We start from the raw sequence: 18,827 nt of genomic DNA, 5'->3' as shown, positions 1-18,827 counted from the left end.
TTCCGTCAGGATTCATCCACGTTTAATTCCTAATCAAGGTGGTGTCATGCTTTATAGCTGTGTTTTTCTGCCAGCATGAAGGTTTCAGTGTATGTACATGCAGGAACTGGGTCGGTTTGAGTGCTGAGCTATGAGGTGTGTTTAGAGCGGTTTTCCGTAATCCACAGCGGGCCGTGATTCAACGCTGAGTGGTTGTGGTTGCCTGGAGATCCTCCTCCTTCTCGTGTGCTCACCAAGGGAAGATGTTCTGCCATTTCTAGCATGATCCTGTGATTTTAAAACGTTTAGCCGAATGACCTTAAGGTCTCATGATAGATCATGCTTGGCTCTTGGTTATAGATTTTTCTCCTTGGGTGAAAAAATGTGTAAATGTAGTTATGTGATAGAAAAAAAAAAGTTTTTGTTTGTTTATTTATTTATTCATTTTTGCATCAGACAGTATGTAATTTCCAAACTAGATTTGGAATGTGTAGGAAAATGTAAATGAGCTTTAACTAAGACGATGTGAATCTATAGAGAAAACTCATCGGTAGGCCGTGAATCTTGTTGCCACGGCAACCTCAACCATCCCCTAGTTGTACAGGGAACGACTCATCAGCTATACACACACTCGCCGGTGTCGGGTTATACCACTGTATTACGGGGAAAAAGGGGGTGATTTTTAGATTTTATCATCACCAGAGGTCTCAGTAGAAAGGAAGGGAGGGGGATTTGGAATAATGTGTGACAGTTTTCACTCTCCTTGACCATTAAGAAGCATAGTTTCAGCATATAATACTGTTTTATTTTCACAAGATTTTTGGGCAAGAGAGGAAAAACAAGCTTTTTTGACTAGTTATCTTTTCAGGAAAAGTGCTTGGCCCCCTAATAGGGTTGCTGTAGTTATCATTATTTAGTGTGTACAGTTATTGTGTATCCATCAAGTATGCTTATTTATTTTAGTTTAATTTCTCATCTATGACGTCAGTTAATTTTTTTCGTCTATGCTAGGCGATTCCTGTTAGTCACCGCCAATGAATATGCATGTTTTGTATAAAGAGCTCACGAATATTTGCGATGTGTCTGCCTGCATCATTCGCTGTACATAATTTGCTGTTCATGCTATTGAGTAATATGGAAAATAAGGCACAGCCTAGACTTAATATGAGCTTGTCACCTTTAAAGGGGTGTGCTGCATGTTCTGCTTCAAGCTTATCATAAATTTAAGGATTACTCAGTGGGACTCCCATGCTTGCAGCACTTTCACATTTCAGCAGTGTAAGCTTCCAGCTAAAACATGAGCAGACAAAGCCGCAGACAATTCATTTACTCATTAATTTCTTATTTTGTTTTATAACACTTTGAACACCATTACAGTTTTTTAGAGGAAAATTAAAATGGATCCCATTTTCATCACTGTATATTTGACATGTATTATTCAACATCTCCAGGGACGATAAGTGCAGGTTTCCATAATCTGTTTCTCAGGCATTCATCTCCATTTCAGATCTTTCTGAATTTTTTAAAGAGCAAGCTGTCAAACCACTTTCTGTCATGACGGTGGGGAGTGTATTTATACTTCTATGATAATATAATGGGCATCTCGATACTTGATTGCAATAATGAGCTTAAAGATATGTTTGAAAGATAATTAATGCAATACAATGTGATTAATATACAAACATTTTTCATTAAAAATGGCCTTGAGGAGTATGATGTGATTGTTTCTTTGCTGAAACTGATTGGTACAGACGCCAAGCCTCTCCTGAGACTCACAGGTACAGATGCCATTACTCCTTCATTAGGACTGACATTCATACAGGCCACACCTCTTTAACTGGGTCTGACACGTAAAAAGGCCACACCCCCTTCATTCAGAGACCACAACTCTGGTGAGACTGTCACAGAGGCCATGCCGCTCATGTGACTGATGGGCACAGAGAAGTCTTCTTCATGGGGTGTGATGGGTACAGAGGCCATTTCCTCACCTTTCCTCTTTCTGTTTTCTCCACAGAAGTACAAACACCACGATGAGGACGGGTCTCCCCAAGAGCAGAGCTCGCCTCAGCTCACCGACGAGACGCCAGGCCCTGAGCTTGTCCAGGTGGCCGAGAAGAACATCTCTCAGATCGAAAACGTCCACGGCTACGTGGCCCACGCACACATCTCCCCCATGAAGGTAAAGGTCTAACCCTGACTCACCTTTTCTGACACACACTCCTGTTCCAGCATCAGTCCTGTCCCATTTATTTGTCCACCTCATTATGTTACCATGCCATCCCCACACACACACACACACACACACACACACACACACACACACACACACTGTGAGCGTGTCTCCTCCTGTGCATGGTGTAAAGAAAAGCTCACAGGCTCAGTGCCAGTTTTGTATCATCAGCCATTTTTTGTCTCCACAACACTGAAGCCTGATGAAAACATGCTGCGTGGTCTCAGAGCCGAGCTGTTCAGCAGGGATGACAGTTTCACCGCAGGGAATCTCGATCCCCAAAGCGGCTCTGTATATAGGGCACGTTTTTCTCTAACCCCCTCGCGGGTGCAGCACATGTGTCGTTATTAGCATAGCACAGATAATAACAGGGGAACTTAAGAGAGCACACATCTGCAGAAGGCTCTGATCTCTGAAATTACAGAGATTTGCTTGTTATTAGATAGTTAGCATTGCTGAACAGTGATAAGATTTTTTTTTCCACTTCTGGTCTAATAGCATGTGCTGTACAGATGGATAATAAAAAAAAATAATGAAAAAAAAAGACCTAAAATAAAAAAGGTACTAAAATAATGAAAATAATAATAATAATCCTTTTTTTGCCCATATTCTGCTATAGTATTAAGTGATAATTTGACAAATTATTTGCTAAAGCGATTAAAAAGTATTTAATTTTTCAGCCAAGACATTCTTTTTTTTTTTCCTCTTTATGTAGATCACTAAAAAAGCACAAAACAAGCAGACACTTTTTTTCAAATTTAATTTACATAAAATATTATAGTATACAAATGTATATTTATACTTTTTTTTTTTTTTTTTTTTTTTTTTTTTTTTTTTTTTTTTGCGCCAATTAGCTTAGCCATAACGCATGTGATATCGTCTCTGCTTTAAAGACAGTGACTGAGACTGAATCTGAAAGGCCTCTTTGAATGTTTGTGTGAAATCTCTGAGGCGTTTTACTCAAGGTGAACCGCAGTCACGCTTCAGTATGCTAACTGAACAACAGAGTGATTGGGTGTCTGAGGAAGGGGCGGGTGTGTGTATGTGTGTGTGTGTGTGTGTGTGTGTGTGTGTGTGTGTGTGTGTGTGGTGGACATTTAGGACATTTACGAGCGTTCCTCCCGTGGTTGTCGTGCTCCAGTGCTCCCCTCTGCTTTCAGATTTATGACTCCTCTGCACTCGCTTGGTCCAGCACTAACAGCACACACACGATTCACGCCTGCCACCTCTCATAACTCTCGGCTCACTGGTGTAAACTTGGTGAACTCTTACCTCACACTCGGTTCTCCATCCATGCAGAACCTTCATCTTTCCATCCTTCCACTAAAACTCACCTTATTAGCCGTCACTCACCCTCTTTCTTACCTTACGTTCACACTAACAAGCGACAAAGCCACAGAAGACCGTTTTGTTTTCTATGTACAACATGAAGCTGTGACAATTGTTCTGAGATTTTCACAATTCTGGGCAAATTAGATATTAGAATGCGACAAATCCAAACGATTGGCTCGAATGATTGCTCGGACCAATCCTATGGTGCATGTGGTCTAACGTTTCTTCCTTTCTCCATTCACAACTTAGATCCTACTGTTAAAATGGAAGGCAAAGTTCTAACCGTGGTTTCATCTTATCCTGTCGTATACAGCCTCTCAGTCAACATGTACAGTGACATTATGAAGAAAAATAAAGCTTGGAAAGAAGTAGCAGAGTTTGTTGGTGTCTCTGGTGAGTGGACATAGCTAGTACAGTTAGCTAGCTTTGCTAATCAATGAAGCTAGTACAAAGCTGAGCCTGAAACATCAAACAAAATCAAACGTTCACACTAGAGATGGCACTGATCCGATCCCTAGGATCCGTATCGAGCAGATCCTGGCAAAAAAAAAAAGGTGGATATGATATCAGAGGAAAAAAAGAACTAATTTGATCTGATCCTGTAACATATGGAAAAGATTCTTGAGTGAACAGTAAGTGACGTGAGTGGCTTGTTGTTAGCTAGCGTGAGTGTAAGTTTAGTCCTATTTACTCTTTGCATTTCCAAAGTCTGGCAAATTAGTACAGTAGTCAGAGTGTTTTGTTTGACTACAAGACTAAATGTCTGTTTTTCCACCCACCTAACTTTGTGTCTCATTGCTCCATGTGATTAAATGCCTCAGGTGCTCTTGTGATATGTAGAGTATATTCACAAAGCTGCGCATTAGAAAACAAGCCGTTATCACTCGTCGTGATTAATCACCTGCCATCATAGTTTGTCACAAGACAAATAGGGTGTGTGAGGGAGACACTTCTTGAGGAAGCACTCATCGTGATCCGTGCTGTGATCACTACAGACAGAGCTTTAGCTCCACCTTTTGGATTCTTCATATCGTTGCAGCAGAGCCATGCTTTGATACTTTACACGTCATTGTGCTCTGAATTGAACCTTTAACATTTTGATTCTTTGCAGTCTTATGTTTTGATATTGTAAGTATTAAGGGTTTGATAATTTACACATACAGGGATGAAAGTTTTTCTAATTCTAAAGCTGAACTCTGCTTTTGGCTTGATAACGATTTGGTTTTACTGGTTTGAGTTTTTAAAACAATGACAATTAATAGTTGCTGGAGCTTCAGAAGATTTCTAGCAGTTTTCCGTCTGGAAAACCTGAAAAGCCTGATAACTAATGACCAGTTTATCTATTATAAAAAGACAATTGGGAAATGTCCTGGAAATATTAGCGAGGTCTTGATCAGGTGTCTGGGAGGACCATTAAGCCTCTGAGATTGCTCACAGTGTATGTTCATCTCAGCTGACATTTTTTGTCTTGTGGAAAAACAAAATGTGTATATGACATCATATACTAACTCAGGTTTGAGAACACCTTTCTGACATGTTGTGGGAGCATTTTCTTTGGTTTTTCCTAATGTAAGGTCAGAAAATTCTATGTTATGGGCTTTAATTGAGTGTATTGTGTAATATTTCAGTAAAATTCCTGCTCTGAGGGTAGGTTGAGGAACAGTTTGAGTGTGAGTGAAGCGGTCAGGGCTAGGGTTAGAGCTCATTTGGGCTTGTATGGCTGACTGTTAAGGATGTTAGCAGGTGTACGTCTTTCAAAGAACACCTTGGGGCAGTCTGGGAAATTGTAGAAAACAGCCAAAAAAAATCTGGTTTGGACTAAAAATGAGTATTTCTTATTTTGACATAGTGGCATATTCATAGTGACACCTCAACTTTAAAAAACATCAAACAAAAAATTGTCTAAAGATGTATAAAACCTTATTTGCTGTGTGAAGTGTGATTTTTCTCACATAGCGAATGTCATGCTTTGATCACGTTGTTGGATAGATCTGTGCATAGCGAAATGGACATAAGCCTGATCAGTTCAGTTTGTAATCCGATACCAGCTGTCAAAATGTCCACGATGCTCCTGTGCTGCTGTCAGAATGAAATCCTTTTCACTTTCGGGAGTGACCAGATTTTAAAATGTTAGAAATTTACTTTTGAGAGAAAGAAAGGGAAAGATATCAGTTTAGAAAATTGTGTAGATTTAAAAAAAAAAAAAAAAAAAAAAAAAAAAAGTGTCACCATGTAAAAGGTTTTCCCATGCCGCCATCAACATTTTCAAGAAGCACAGAATTCTGTCCTGTAATTTAGTCCTCACTTTTTTCATTCAGACGACACATGTAGCCTCAGCATCCTTCATTATCTCCGTCTCACGTTCTGCCTCTCTAATGATCTCCTTCTGTCCAAATCTAAACTGTGAGCTTTTCTGAACGCCTGCTGGTGTGCTGTGTGCTGTGATAAGCTGAGTTACGTGCGTGCCCCTCCCTGTAGGTTGAGTCTCTGGAGTGCATCTTCGACGGGCCGCCCACGGTGGCGAGCGAGGAGAGCCCTCTCCTCAGCCCCTCCACCCCGTACCAGGTAACACCCTGCCACAACACGGGAACTGGATGCAGCCATCACTGTGTGCAGCAGTCGAGTCTGATGTCGTGTCTCGTCACGTGGTTGTGCTGTAGTGTGGCTGAGCGAAGTCGTGTTGGCGCTGATGCAGGCTTTGTGTCAATGCTGGATGGCGCAGTTCCCAAAATGCATGATATTTTTTTTGTTTGGTCATATACTGTGTATATGAGTGTGTATACATGTTTGTCTGAGAAGCTTCTGGCCACCAGTTGTTGCTTCTTGCTGAATAAGGAGTGTATCAGTGATGCACAGAAGCATTTGCTTCTCACATGCATGGCTATATGTATGTTTTCAGTGTTAGGAGGTGTGAATGCTGCCTTTTGAATGTTCCTAGGATATACAATTCTGATGATGGATGAGCTACCGTAAATCAGTAATCACCCCATATGACAACGGGAATATAAATGATTTGGCATTGAACATATATAACGTGAATAAGAGTTGTTATAATTACAAGAAATGCCACAAGTGTCATTTCCGGCATTAGCTCACTTTCTCTCCTAAAGCCGATCAGTCCGGAGCTGCCTCCCGTTTCCCGTCAGTGACGTCAGCCCCGATACTTTTCCCCCCATTCTAGCCACTGAGCAGAATGGATAAGACCCCACATTAGAGAACGCATTAGCAGGATGATGCGTCAAAGGCGAAGAGATGAGACAGACTCTGCATTCCGCAGCCTCTGGTCGGATTTGAGAAAAGAAAAAGATGAGGTCAGGCTGTGAACACGAGTAGGACACGCTTCACAAGGTGGCTCTCGAACACGCTGTCCGGTGGGGACTAGAGAGAACTTAATAGCGCCCAAGTGGACTGAGTCTGCAGTCAGGCATCTTCCGAGCAGAGGAGAGCGATCGTTCGAGGCGAGTCAGGTATCCAATCTAGGTCTGCTCTCACGCTTCCTGCTGACTCATTTGGAGCGTTTCAAAGAGGCAAATCAGGCAGCCAGCTGCTCTGCCCCGAGCTCTGAGTGGACCTGCATGAGAGAGAGAGAGAGAGAGAGAGAGGGAGAGAGAGAGAGAGAGACGTGGTTTGGAAATGAGAGAGGAGAAAGGGAGGTGAATAAAGCAGCGTTTTGGGGATTGAGACGTAAGAAATCTCTCTCCTGCTCTCTCCGTGTCTGTTTATCTCCCTCACTTTCAATCTCACTCGCTCTCTTGCCGCAGCAGCAGTGTGCGTCAAACAGCCACTGCCTCTCTCTCAGACACACACACACACACACACACACACACTCTCTCTACTCATCACAGGTTCACATAACCTGAGGGAGATGTTTTTGTCTCTGATGTACAAGTCGTACAAAAGCAGTCTTTGAGATGATTGCGTAGGGAAACAAAACTCCGGACTATCGAGCAGTGCATCGTCGGAGCGTGAACCCTGCACTCGCGCCCGAACCCAAGCCCACAATGCTCAACTCGGTGTGGTACGCCAAAAAGATGGGCCGACGCATCATGGGCACCCTGAGGAGAACCAAGAGGCTGCATCTGCACTTGTTGGTGAGTCTGGACTGTGACAGGAGTGACTGACTTACGACAAAGTGTGTTTGTTTCATCCACCGTATACAAACACATGTTGATGAGTGATGGCGTGTGTGTGAAGGTATTTCATTAAAATTGCTGGTAATTGTACTGCCATCTGTTGCGTCTACTACTTTGCACGCTTGTTCACTGCGCCGCTTTGATTTATTGATAACACATGAAATGGTTCAGGGGTATGAAATATCTGACCGGCAGGAAGACTGGCATCTGTTTATAGTCTGGTTATGCACTGGGGGAGCAGTGGTGCGTCATTTTGAGGTGGTACGTCGTTGCGTGGGAAAAAATAAAAAGAAAACCTGATTCCTAATCTTTTTATCTCATTACCAATAAATCAGAAGGTGAGTGCTTTTTTACGGGCTTGTATTGCAGCAGCTGTGTGTGATGGTGGTCTAATGGAAAAAACGTGGAAGCACATACCTCTCTCTTTCCCCCCCGCTGCCTGGCAACCTGCATGCTCATGTCATGCAGCAGTGCTCGGGATCTTTTATACACATACACACATGCTCGTGCACACACACACGGGTTGTTTGCTAAATGAGTCCCATGTTAGTGATGCAAAAAAAAAGTCGTTTAGCAGCATTTTCTCAATAATGATAAGAAACGTAATAATCTGCTGTATCTATTGCGCAGATACCTCCGCTGTCTGTTGCTGTGGAGACGTAGGTATTTAATGAGAACATCACTCACGTAAAACATAATTAAATATAATCTTTGATGTGCTGTTGTTGTGATCAGTAGATAACACAGCTCTCCAGAGCTAATTTCGTACACACTGATTTTCCCCAAAATCTTTTTTTCTTACTTAATTTAGGGAGCAAAATGTCTCCTTCCTTAGAGCTCTGAGTAGCGTAGCTGTCAGTTTGTAGATTAATTGAATTATATTTGGCTCCTTATGGACTACAACGAGGAGATAATGGGAATAAAATTAGTTCATATTCATAGGCAGTTTATGAAAACTGTCTTTTCATAGAATATTTTATGACAGGCTGGACAGCAACCGTTAAAGAAACCTCCACCCTGAAACACATAAAATGTGTTTATATTGAAATATTTGTGATGTGCTTAGAAATTCTGGTGCTGATTTTTTGTTTTTTTTGTTATTCCTTTGAGAAGTTGGCGGTTGTGTGGAGCTCTGATGTCACAGGGGGACATTGTTATTGCTATCACAGTTACACTGGTGTTGAATAGGAGGAAAATTTCAGCGATCTCTAGCTAGTGAGAAAGGTCAGGTTTTGCTGTTAGATCCTCAGTACAAAAGATCAAAAGCTCCCTTTCTCACTCACCATTTTCCAGCCGAGTTCAACGTCATATTAATGGGGAAATCCAGTATGGAAGTTGTTGTAAACATTGGTTGCAAAGTTCCAGACTGCAGTGTGGGAATACAATTCAGTTGCACTGAATTACAGAAGACTTGGCTTGGTGAGTTAGTGATCTATAAGATAAAGAGCACGACATTGATGGTGATATTAGCATGAAAGTTTGAGCAGAGTGTATAGATGAGGAGGTGCGAGAGCTGGACAGACTGAAGGACTAAAGTGTGGGTACATTGCTCTCTTTAGGTAGAGATGACGCAAGGGCTAAATCCCATTTGCACTACTATCAGCAGGAAGTCAAACTGCATTGTGGGTAATGTTAAGCAAATTGAATATAGAGCAGCATGTTAATGAAAGACTTAAAACTTTCAACACAAATTCATTATACACCATAAATCTTGGACGCCATTGAAGATGACTTTAATTATTATAAATATTAATATGCATGTCGTATAAAGCTCCTGAGGAGTTATCTGCAGAGGCTGGGAAAAGATCTCAGCCATCATAGCCATGTTGATTCTAACAGGTCCACTGGGGTGTCCAGCTTAGCAATCTCATTTTCCCTATTTTTCCCAGGGTCATGCTGTTCCTTCCATCTGCTCCTGCTTCTTTTTTTGCTGGCACTGATGCCCCTGATTCATCCAGTGCTGCAGCATGATGGTCTAATTGTCAATTAGCAAGGTGACAGACAGGACGGCTTAGCTCCAAGGAAAGGCTCTAAACTGGTTTTGCAGGGATCTCATTAGACATGCACACAGTATGTTCAGGGGTAATTGGGAATGTATTATTGATGTCCTGCCATGTCTGTCATCAGGGTTTTATCCTTACACCAGATGAGGAGATGCTTGGCACTTGTTTTGACCGCCATTCCTTGAATTCCTAGTAAAAAAATGATGTGCAGTGTTAAAAATGATTCAGTACCTGCTGTAGTTCCTTGGTTTAACCGTTTGGCCATATTAAAAGACCTGGAAAACCAGTTTTCCAGATTACTCACGTATACCTGACATTATACGCAAGCCTATACTTTGATGCCTGAGCGATGATGTTTTTTTCTGCTACCTTGTACACTAATAAACATGTCAGCGGATGAAGCTGAGGGGCGTGTTTACTGAGACGTAGCTGCAGGCCAGGAGACCGGAGCCTGAGCAGGAAATCCTGCTGGCTCTCTTAGATGTGGGAGCAGTTGCCATGGCTTTGGCTCCCGCAGGAGTGGAAGCGGAGCCTGGTGACAAAATTACCCGACCCATCCGACACCTGTGGCACATCTCCGGAAGCTTCTTACTGGAAAAGGTCCCCTCGGAACGGCAGCGGATAAGGGCTGTTTTGTAGACCGAGCGGTACAGCTATGAGCTCGTACAAGCCCGGTGGAATGCTACTGACGATCCAGAGTGCTTTTAGGATGTTCCAATATGAAGCTTTTTGATTTTTTTTAATTTGTATCTCCCTTCAGTCTAGGTTGTGTCTTTCGTTTGGCTTTTTGACTATTTGGTCCTGGTTTCAGATGAAGAACTTGTGTTGAACCCGGCATAGTGAGAAACCGAGTCGTCTGCTGTAATTCAATTGTTGGCCTCCACATTTATAGTTTGATTGATGTTCGTTGAGGGACACGAGGGTATTACTATAGCAACTGAGAAAGATTGACTGTCAGCTCTTGATGAGTTCCCTGATTGATTCTTTCTCTAAGCTTGCCTTCACCAACTATTCATGAAACATAGTCAGTTGTTACGAGAACTGATACTCTTGAGCAGATATTTATTTTCTGGCTTGACTTTTGCCAGGAAACATTTGTTCCTGCTGTATCTGGACCATTGGGTGCGGCTTAGTGGGTGTGGGGGAGCATCTGAAGAATCCTGGGGTCGCGAGGACATTGCACAGATGAGACCGCCAGATACAGCCCAACACAGGAAGCTGCTTTCATAATTAAGGAAATTGTTCATAAACCAGCTCACTCCCCCTTTGCCTTGGGCTAGATTTGTGTTCATCAGTGCAGCGCTCTGTATTGTGGATCAGAGCGCATTCACTGGTGATGAACTACATCTTTGGTGGAAACACACTGTACTCTAGGGGGAGTCGTGGCGGCAGCACCAGCTCAGCCCATGGCAGCTCGGTGGGACCAAGACTTCGTCAGTGGTCAATGCGGAGCTCCTGCGAGGAGTCTGCCGAGCCCAATCCATCTCGCTGGCGCCGCATCCTCAACATCCTCACGCGCCTCAATGCCTTCACCAACTGCGTCATAGCAAGAGTCAACCAGGTAAGATGCTAATAGTGCAGGATATGATGTGAAAGAACAACCAAGGGCACGGAAAGTGAGAAGGTGATGCAATTTTGCTGGACCTTGTTAATCCTCTGTTCGTGTTATATGCAAGTATGATTTCTGATCTCGAAGCAAATGGTTGATTTGTATAGTTTTATTTTGCATTATACTTGTTTTTATGGATTGATTTTTTAGACTTATCTCACTGTCCCTGTATTCTTAAATTATGTGCATTACAGTTAGAACTAGACCTAATTTCCTAATCTAAGGATGCTCCTTTTGGCAATGAATTGGTCATGTCTGTTTCACAGCTTTAGCTTTGACTTAGCTGGTGAGTTGCAGATTGTACTTCCTCATCAGTCACTATGGTGTTGTCTCAGAGGATTCGGATGTGTGTTGTTGGTGGAAGCACATAGTCATGTCATGTGACATATTTCCCTGTTAATTTCCATCTCAGCACTTTGTGAGCAAGGCATGGGCTATAGTTTTGTATGTATCATAGCCAGACAGTGTCGAAGCTGTTGCAATATCCATTACACAAATCAAACACTCTGTTAAAATGGAGCTAAATTCAGGGTCATTTCAAGGTTGGAGAAATAAAGGTCATAAGCCTTTTAGCACATAATTTTTCCACATGATGTCCTCCAGTTTGAGAGTACCCAACCCTTAAAATCGGTTTCTGACAGCTGATTGAACCTTTGATTGAATAAACCTTCAGGAATCTGACAGCCAGCATAAAGCGAAACTGAGCACTAAGCAGTTTTCTGAAACTGTATGCTTAACATGCTCAAATCTTGTTTTGTCCATTCAGGATTGGTTGCTACTTTTTCTCTCCAAGTGTTTTAGCTAAGATTTGTTGTCACTTTTTTCCTATTCTTTCATTTTATCATTTGATTCTTGTATAACTTAATAAACTAAATTGTTTCCTGTCTGTGAAGAGCTTCAACTTCAACCTGGACCTTTGTTCATTGCTGACCTCAGAAACCAATAATTTGTGTAATTGGGTAGTTGGTGGACTAACTGCGGACCTGCACAAGCATCTGCACGAGCATCTTCACCAGTCTTTTCTCTTGGATCTTTCTGATTCTGAGAATCTGTAATACCCTTGTGCCTCCTATCTAACTGACTGAGTGCTGTTAGTGCAGTGCTTCCCTGCTCTGATGCTTATTACTTTGGAAGGTTGTTGCTGTATCTAATTTATATACGATCTGGACTGAATAAAACTTCTAAAATCATGCCTTCCTATTTGGTCTTGCTGGTCAAGTATCCAACCAATTTGACAGGACAGCAAGCAGGATTGATCAGCAGTGGATTTGGTTCTCGCCCTCACGTTTTATTAGTTCTTTCCAGGTGTCTTGCTTAAATTACGTAAGATATCATCATAAATTTAGTCTTGCGTATTGCAATGTCAGTCGCACGAGTTACGAGTATCTTGCATCATTTCAAAGGATACTGCTGTATTCACCAGAGTTGTCTCTTAGTTTTGTTGATCATCCAAATCATTGGGCATAATTCTTAATCTTAATGACATACTAAATGTAAATTACTACATGTAAATCACTAAATGTAAATTAGAGTTCCCTACCAGGTTACAGGTCATTGCACACCAGTGGAGGATTCTCACTTATCAAGGTGCAACAACATTTTGAACGTCTAGAATTTAAACTACTATCTGCTTCCTTAATTCCTATAGGGCATACATGTTACATTTGAGCTAACTGAATTTCTGAATATACCAAGCCCTTTTTGACCTGCCACATTTTCTCACCAAAGTATTCATGTTGACAGTCAAAATTATCCATTGGTAATACTCAAATCTTTCTTACTTGAGTTTTTCTGGGCAACTGAACTGAATTTTAACCTCGACTGCACTGTGTTATTTGCCTTATAAATGCCAAAAGAATTCTATCGTGCCGTTCTTGTGTGAGCTAAGAACTCTATCAGTGACTTAGTCCAGCACAGTATATTCTTGTAACCTTTTCATAATCATCTCACAAAAGATCCCCGTGCCCTTAGAGCTAAAGGTTAATGACTTGAGAGGCAGCGTAAAACGTCTGGTCTCAGTGTCCGTGCCACTAATCTATGTGCAACATTCGATTTATGTGTAATAATGCCTTGGGAGCTGCTAAACCCTGTTAATATTCTCAAATGATTCATGATGGCTAGGGTAGACCTAGGACTCTGTTATCCATCATCCATAACTTGCTGAAACACCGGACCACTACCTCTTTGCTGACTTCAGCTGAGGGGTGCAAATTGTTAATTAATCGCTTTTAAAACAAAATTGAAAATGTAACACTATCAGCACAGTTTCCGCAAAAGTATTTAGGCACCGTAGATTTAAATTTGCTTCTTGTAAGACCAGGTGTTCTTAATCTCCTTTCCACAAAGCTTTTAAATAACCACCTACCTGTCTCTTGTGCTTACGTTATGAATATTATTAAGAGGTAAGCACTGGTGTGGTCCCCTCTTATATAGAAACCGCAAGCACCACACTTTTTAATCCCAGAAGTAAGGATATAGCCACTAATGACTGTAATCATGGATCTGAAGTTTCTTGTTGCTTTAGTTCACCTTCAAAACATTTTCTCCAAGAAATCTCAGAAGCTGCTCTGAATCACAGAATCTCAAAAGCTGCTCTGAATTAATTAACAAAATTAAAAGTTGTATGTAAATTGTAGCACTATCAGTAAGGCATAATTTCACATAATATTTCCACTGCTTTTGTGCTAGTTCTGTATGCCACTAGATGGCAGTGAAATTATATTATTTGCTGAAGTGAAACAGACTGCCAAGTGCCTGATCCTAATCCTCATCAAGTCCAAATTTAGATTTATATTCTCCCACCCCCATATTAAGCAGTATGGAATGTATAAATATGCAGGATTATAAGATCCAAATGTGGTGGTGCCGCTTGAACATAACAAATTTTACATTCACAAATATTCACATAATGAATTGTTTGGTATGGGAAATTCTAATTGCAATTCTAACCTAAGATATGTCCTGCAAGGTTTGTTGTATCAACCTTCAAGCATTCACCAGGTTAAAAATTCACCTTGTTTTCCTAAGGCTCATCAAATCCAGGCCCACTTCCTCTCCGGTCCAATAACTCGAGCTGTCATGTCAACACTATCTCGGCTGTTGCTGTATTATTTATCTCTCCGTTCATAATTTACCCGGTGTAAGCAGCCTTTGGATCCACACACGTTGACAAGCCATCTGTCGTGAAGACTCTGACACTGCCAAGAATGTGTGTTTTTTTTTTTTTTTTTTAGGATGTGGTGCTCAGATTAGCATTGATACCTGAATGAAAATGTTTTAAAATCTACAGAAACAATTCGGAGAGGCCTAGATTTTTATACATTCTTTTCTGGTAAATGAGTAAACAAGCCTAGATAGAACCATCCTGGCTTTAAGAGCTGCTGTATCTTGAGCATGGGGACATGCTGTACACACACCACACTCTGTGATCCCATACAAATGTACAGGCGGGGATGTTTGTGTGTGTTGGCTGTGTGGATGTGAAATCGAGCTCACCATTGATTATTCATGCCAGGAAAAAGCCCCACAGCTCCTCTTGGCTGTGCCTATTGGAGCTCGCTAATTGGCACAAACACGAGGAGATGAGCACGAGAGACACAGAAGCGCTAGATGCTAAGGAATGAGTGTACGAACTACTCGCAATCCACGCTATACATGTGCACAGGAGCTGAAACAAGCCGAGAAACTGGATTGATATCTCGTCTGCTTATTTGTTTCCCAAGGATCTTCAGAATCTCGCCAACTTTTCTTTTTTTTTTTTTCCTTTTTTAATGCAGTGGCAAAACATCTTCAGCATTACTGAATACTGTTTCTCCTTTCTCTGGTGCTGCTAATCTCCAAGAATGACCACCTATCACTCCAGCACAGATTATACCTCCCAAAGAGCCAATGGTGGAATTCCAGATATGAAGAATCCTAGATTAAACTTTAGACCGCAGCTCCCTCAGTCTCAACTTGTGCCAGCACCCGTTCTCCAGCCGAACCCTGCCCACTCTGCCTGCTACAGCTTTTCCATGCTGCCCACCAACACTGGTAAGAGCAAGACCAAGTTTCTGAACCTGCGGGACAGTGTGAAGAAGAGTCCCACCAAGAGTACAGCTAAAGTGAGCAGCCCAGTACAGAGCTTCTCCATTAGGGAGCACCCGCTCTGGACCTCAGTGGCCTTTGACAAGGTATGTGAGGGTCCACAAGCTCTGGATTGACTCATCGTAGGACTTTTGGAGTTTTGCTTTTAGTTGACATGCTCCTGTTTGCTGACTCTGCATACAGATGTTAAGAAAGGCATTGTTAGTCTGAGTTGAAATTTTGTTAATATGCCATTTATGGTATTGTGTGTACCTCTGTATTCCATTCAGTAGACATTCAGTACGTAGTTACAGTAGATACAAACACCAGCTCTGGACCTCCATGGCCAGCATTGTATTTGAACAGCAGAACCTTGCAAAATCCATGGCCTTCAAGGTTGTATTTCTGGGGTAGCAGAGAGTTTCAACATTCCAATATTTGACTTTTTGAGGTCTGCTTTGGGTTGTACCATGCTTCTGTTTGTTGGATCCACTTGATGACATTCTCATTTGAGGTGTGACTATTAAATTGGTTGTTTCTTGTGAGGAACTGAGGCAGAGCCCATTCTCCTCTGCTCAACACCAGATTGTTTAATGCAGTGGGAAGTGAGATTAGCACAGGGACTCTGTTAATATGGATTAAAGAACCCAAGGGCTGGTTTTTCAGGAATCATGGAAGTGTCCTTTCTTTAATACAGCGGTGATCAGTGAGAAGTATTCTGTCGTTTTAACATAACTGGTCACTGCTTTATGTGTGGCTTGACAAACAGGATTAGTGTTATTGAGTGGCTACGTCAGTAGACAAGCTTTCTTTTTAATGTTTGTTGCCAGCAAATCCATTTGAATAACATGGGGAAATCCCATCTGGCCCACATGCTCGACCCGCTGTTAAACTATCAGAAGCCTCTACAGTTTCATGTGGTGTTGTGTCTATCTCCAGAGATGTTTTTTGAATGTTTCTATTCTTTTTGCTTTGTTTCGGGGTTAGATTTGGTTAGAACAGGCATGCGAGCTTTAGAAGAACTTAAATTAGGATTTTTTTTCCTTTGGGGTATACATGTTTGTTATGTCTCATTGAGAGTTTAGTTGTTGGAGTGGTTGTTTCACTAGGAGGAACCTAGCTGTATTGAATTAAAAAAAAAAAAAAAAAAACAACTTTTTTTTTGTACGTCATTCTTTCAATAGACATGCTTCCTTTACTTCCCAGCCTTTAATATGAGATGTAACAAGATTCGTAGAACATTTGAAGCACATGGTACTCATTTCTGTTTTTATTTGGACCTGGGGTGCAAAGTAGAGCCAAATTTGGCCATCTTTCTTGTTAAAGACACCAGATTGGACTCAGTAGTTAAGTGGATGTTTTAGAACAGGAGAAACACCAGACTTTGCTGGACTCTTGTCCTGCTTTAGAGCAAGTAACAATTACAGCTGTAATGTGGAACGGTAAAGTAGGGCTTCGATCGATACTATTGACGAGAACTAAATTTTGCCTTTGTTTGGGATGATGTGATCTGGTTTAACACCACCACTCAGCACTATCTTAAACGCTCAATCATGTCTCCAATGCCAGTGGGAAATAAGCTCTCACTCTGGTTATCATCATCATCCATATCAGTCTCTGTCTCATATCCAAAGGTAAAATGCTAAAAAATTGTCTAATAAAATTTATTCATAGTGTTACATTATTTATTTATTTATTTTTTTTTAATATTGTTGTCCAGATTTGTCAGTCCATCTTTGTTGTAGTTGATTTCCTCAGGATTATATCTGCACTTAGTATGTGCATCTACAAATTTGATTTTTTTTAACTTAATGAGTTGATTTGCACAGTGTTTCAAGTGTGAGCTCATCCAAACTGACACTCATCCTCTCTTCCATGCACAGTGTGCGTCAGACGTAGCATAACAGCCCTACACACACACACACACACACACACACACACACACACACGTACACACACTGGGATTTACCACACATATACACACAAATAGAAACACTCTCTCCCATCCCCATTGCCCTCCTGTATATTTCTGTTTTGTTTGTGTGTGTGTGTGTATCCTCGTGTGTGACTTGACCTCTTCCCCATGCTATTGTTCAGCAGACAGATGCCACCCCTCCCTCCACTCCCATAATCCCCGTGATCCCAATCTCGCCTGTCCCTGCGGAGGCCGCTGTCAGCCCTTCACCGACGTCACAGGTCTTTTTATTTTTCATCCATTTCTCCTAATTTTTTCCTCCTTCTTCTCCCCTATCTCTTTTTTTCTCCTCTTCTTTTTGTTGGTCATTTTTCTGTTGATCCCACTGCTCTTTTCATGAGGACGTAGCGGCTCCAGAAAAAAACGAGCATCAATCTCACACATGTCTGAGTGCCAAAGGAAATGAAGAGGATCTGATTTAGCCCATTTTGAGAACTAGAAGCATTCGTGCTCCACTAGTGCATTTCCTGCAGCATAAAATCTCATGTACGTACGTACTGGTTTTAATCTCATGCGAGTGCCAGTGCTGGTGTTTGTAGCATCATGAGGAGAGTAAGTCTAAGTTTATCTCGCATACCACTGTGAATAATGATGTATTAGGACGTTGGTTATTTGGTTTTGGAGCGTCCACTTCAAGGTAAACGCATCATGCGTCTTACGGATGTTTAACTGTGTTTCTCTTTCTTCCAGGCAAATCCTCCTCCTGTCGTGGTGAATACGGAAAGCCTGGATTCAGCGCCATATGTGAGTTTATTTATTTAATTTATTTATACAAAAATGTGGTGCTGAAATGTCACCCACTTGTACATGTTAGGAACATGTATTTCATTCATGCATTGCTTGGATTAAGAGAGCATTTCGCAAAAGAGTAAACAGTAACACGACAAATTTTCATTTCAGTATTTTATTTACAAAGAGACAGAAGGCAAAATTCAACAGGTGGACAAAAGCGAATTAAACATAATAACAGTACAGTAGAATTTTTCCTTTTTTCAACTCTTCTTTTCCCCTTTAATTTAATTTAATTTCCTTATCCTTTTCTTTCCTTTTTTAAAGAACCCTTTCTTTTCTTTAATTTACTTTCCTTATCCTTATCCTTTCCTTTCTCCTTTCTCCTTTCTCCCTTTTTCTTTAGGCATAGAAGGACCACAAAGCATATCTGCTATAAAAAGTATTCAGTGCCAGGATTACCTATATATTGCAGAATATAATAAATATTCTGCAATATATAATAAATATTAATTATATAATAAATAAATAGTATGCAATTCCTTAATTAGCGCTTTCATCACAGCACGTCTTAATTGCGATTATGTTCCACCCTACCACAAGGAAATGTGTTTCATTATAAAACCAGTTTTGTGGTCATTAATTCTAATTTTTTATTTAGCTAGTCATTAAATTTGTATTAATTAATTATTCATTACATAAATAGGTTTAGGAATTTTTATAATTTTAATAGAGAACTAAATTAATTTCTAGAAAAAATAGTACTCTTGTT

The 18,827-nt window shown here is 41.1% G+C and overlaps 1 protein-coding gene across 21 annotated transcripts in view; it reads left to right on the top strand.

Moving 5' to 3' along the window:
- dlg1b (discs large MAGUK scaffold protein 1b) overlaps positions 1 to 18,827 on the top strand; it is an 85,261-nt gene that overhangs the window by 35,587 nt on the left and 30,847 nt on the right. For 6 of the 21 annotated variants that reach the window (XM_026946240.3, XM_026946235.3, XM_026946233.3 and 3 more), the window contains 4 exons: positions 1,994 to 2,158; positions 6,020 to 6,106; positions 17,449 to 17,547; positions 18,017 to 18,070. In XM_026946240.3, coding sequence (XP_026802041.1) covers positions 1,994 to 2,158; positions 6,020 to 6,106; positions 17,449 to 17,547; positions 18,017 to 18,070 — 405 coding nt within the window. Of the gene's footprint in view, positions 1 to 1,993; positions 2,159 to 6,019; positions 6,107 to 6,181; positions 7,633 to 7,676; positions 11,239 to 17,448; positions 17,548 to 18,016; positions 18,071 to 18,827 lie in introns of those variants that run through there. The other 15 variants (XM_026946241.3, XM_026946238.3, XM_026946236.3 and 12 more) reach the window with 11 other exon arrangements.

The sequence above is a fragment of the Pangasianodon hypophthalmus genome, chromosome 21 (assembly GCF_027358585.1).
Source record: "Pangasianodon hypophthalmus isolate fPanHyp1 chromosome 21, fPanHyp1.pri, whole genome shotgun sequence".
Taxonomy (NCBI): Eukaryota; Metazoa; Chordata; class Actinopteri; order Siluriformes; family Pangasiidae; genus Pangasianodon; species Pangasianodon hypophthalmus.
Note: the sequence above shows the minus strand (reverse complement) of the source record. Positions and strands in the feature narration are given on the sequence as shown.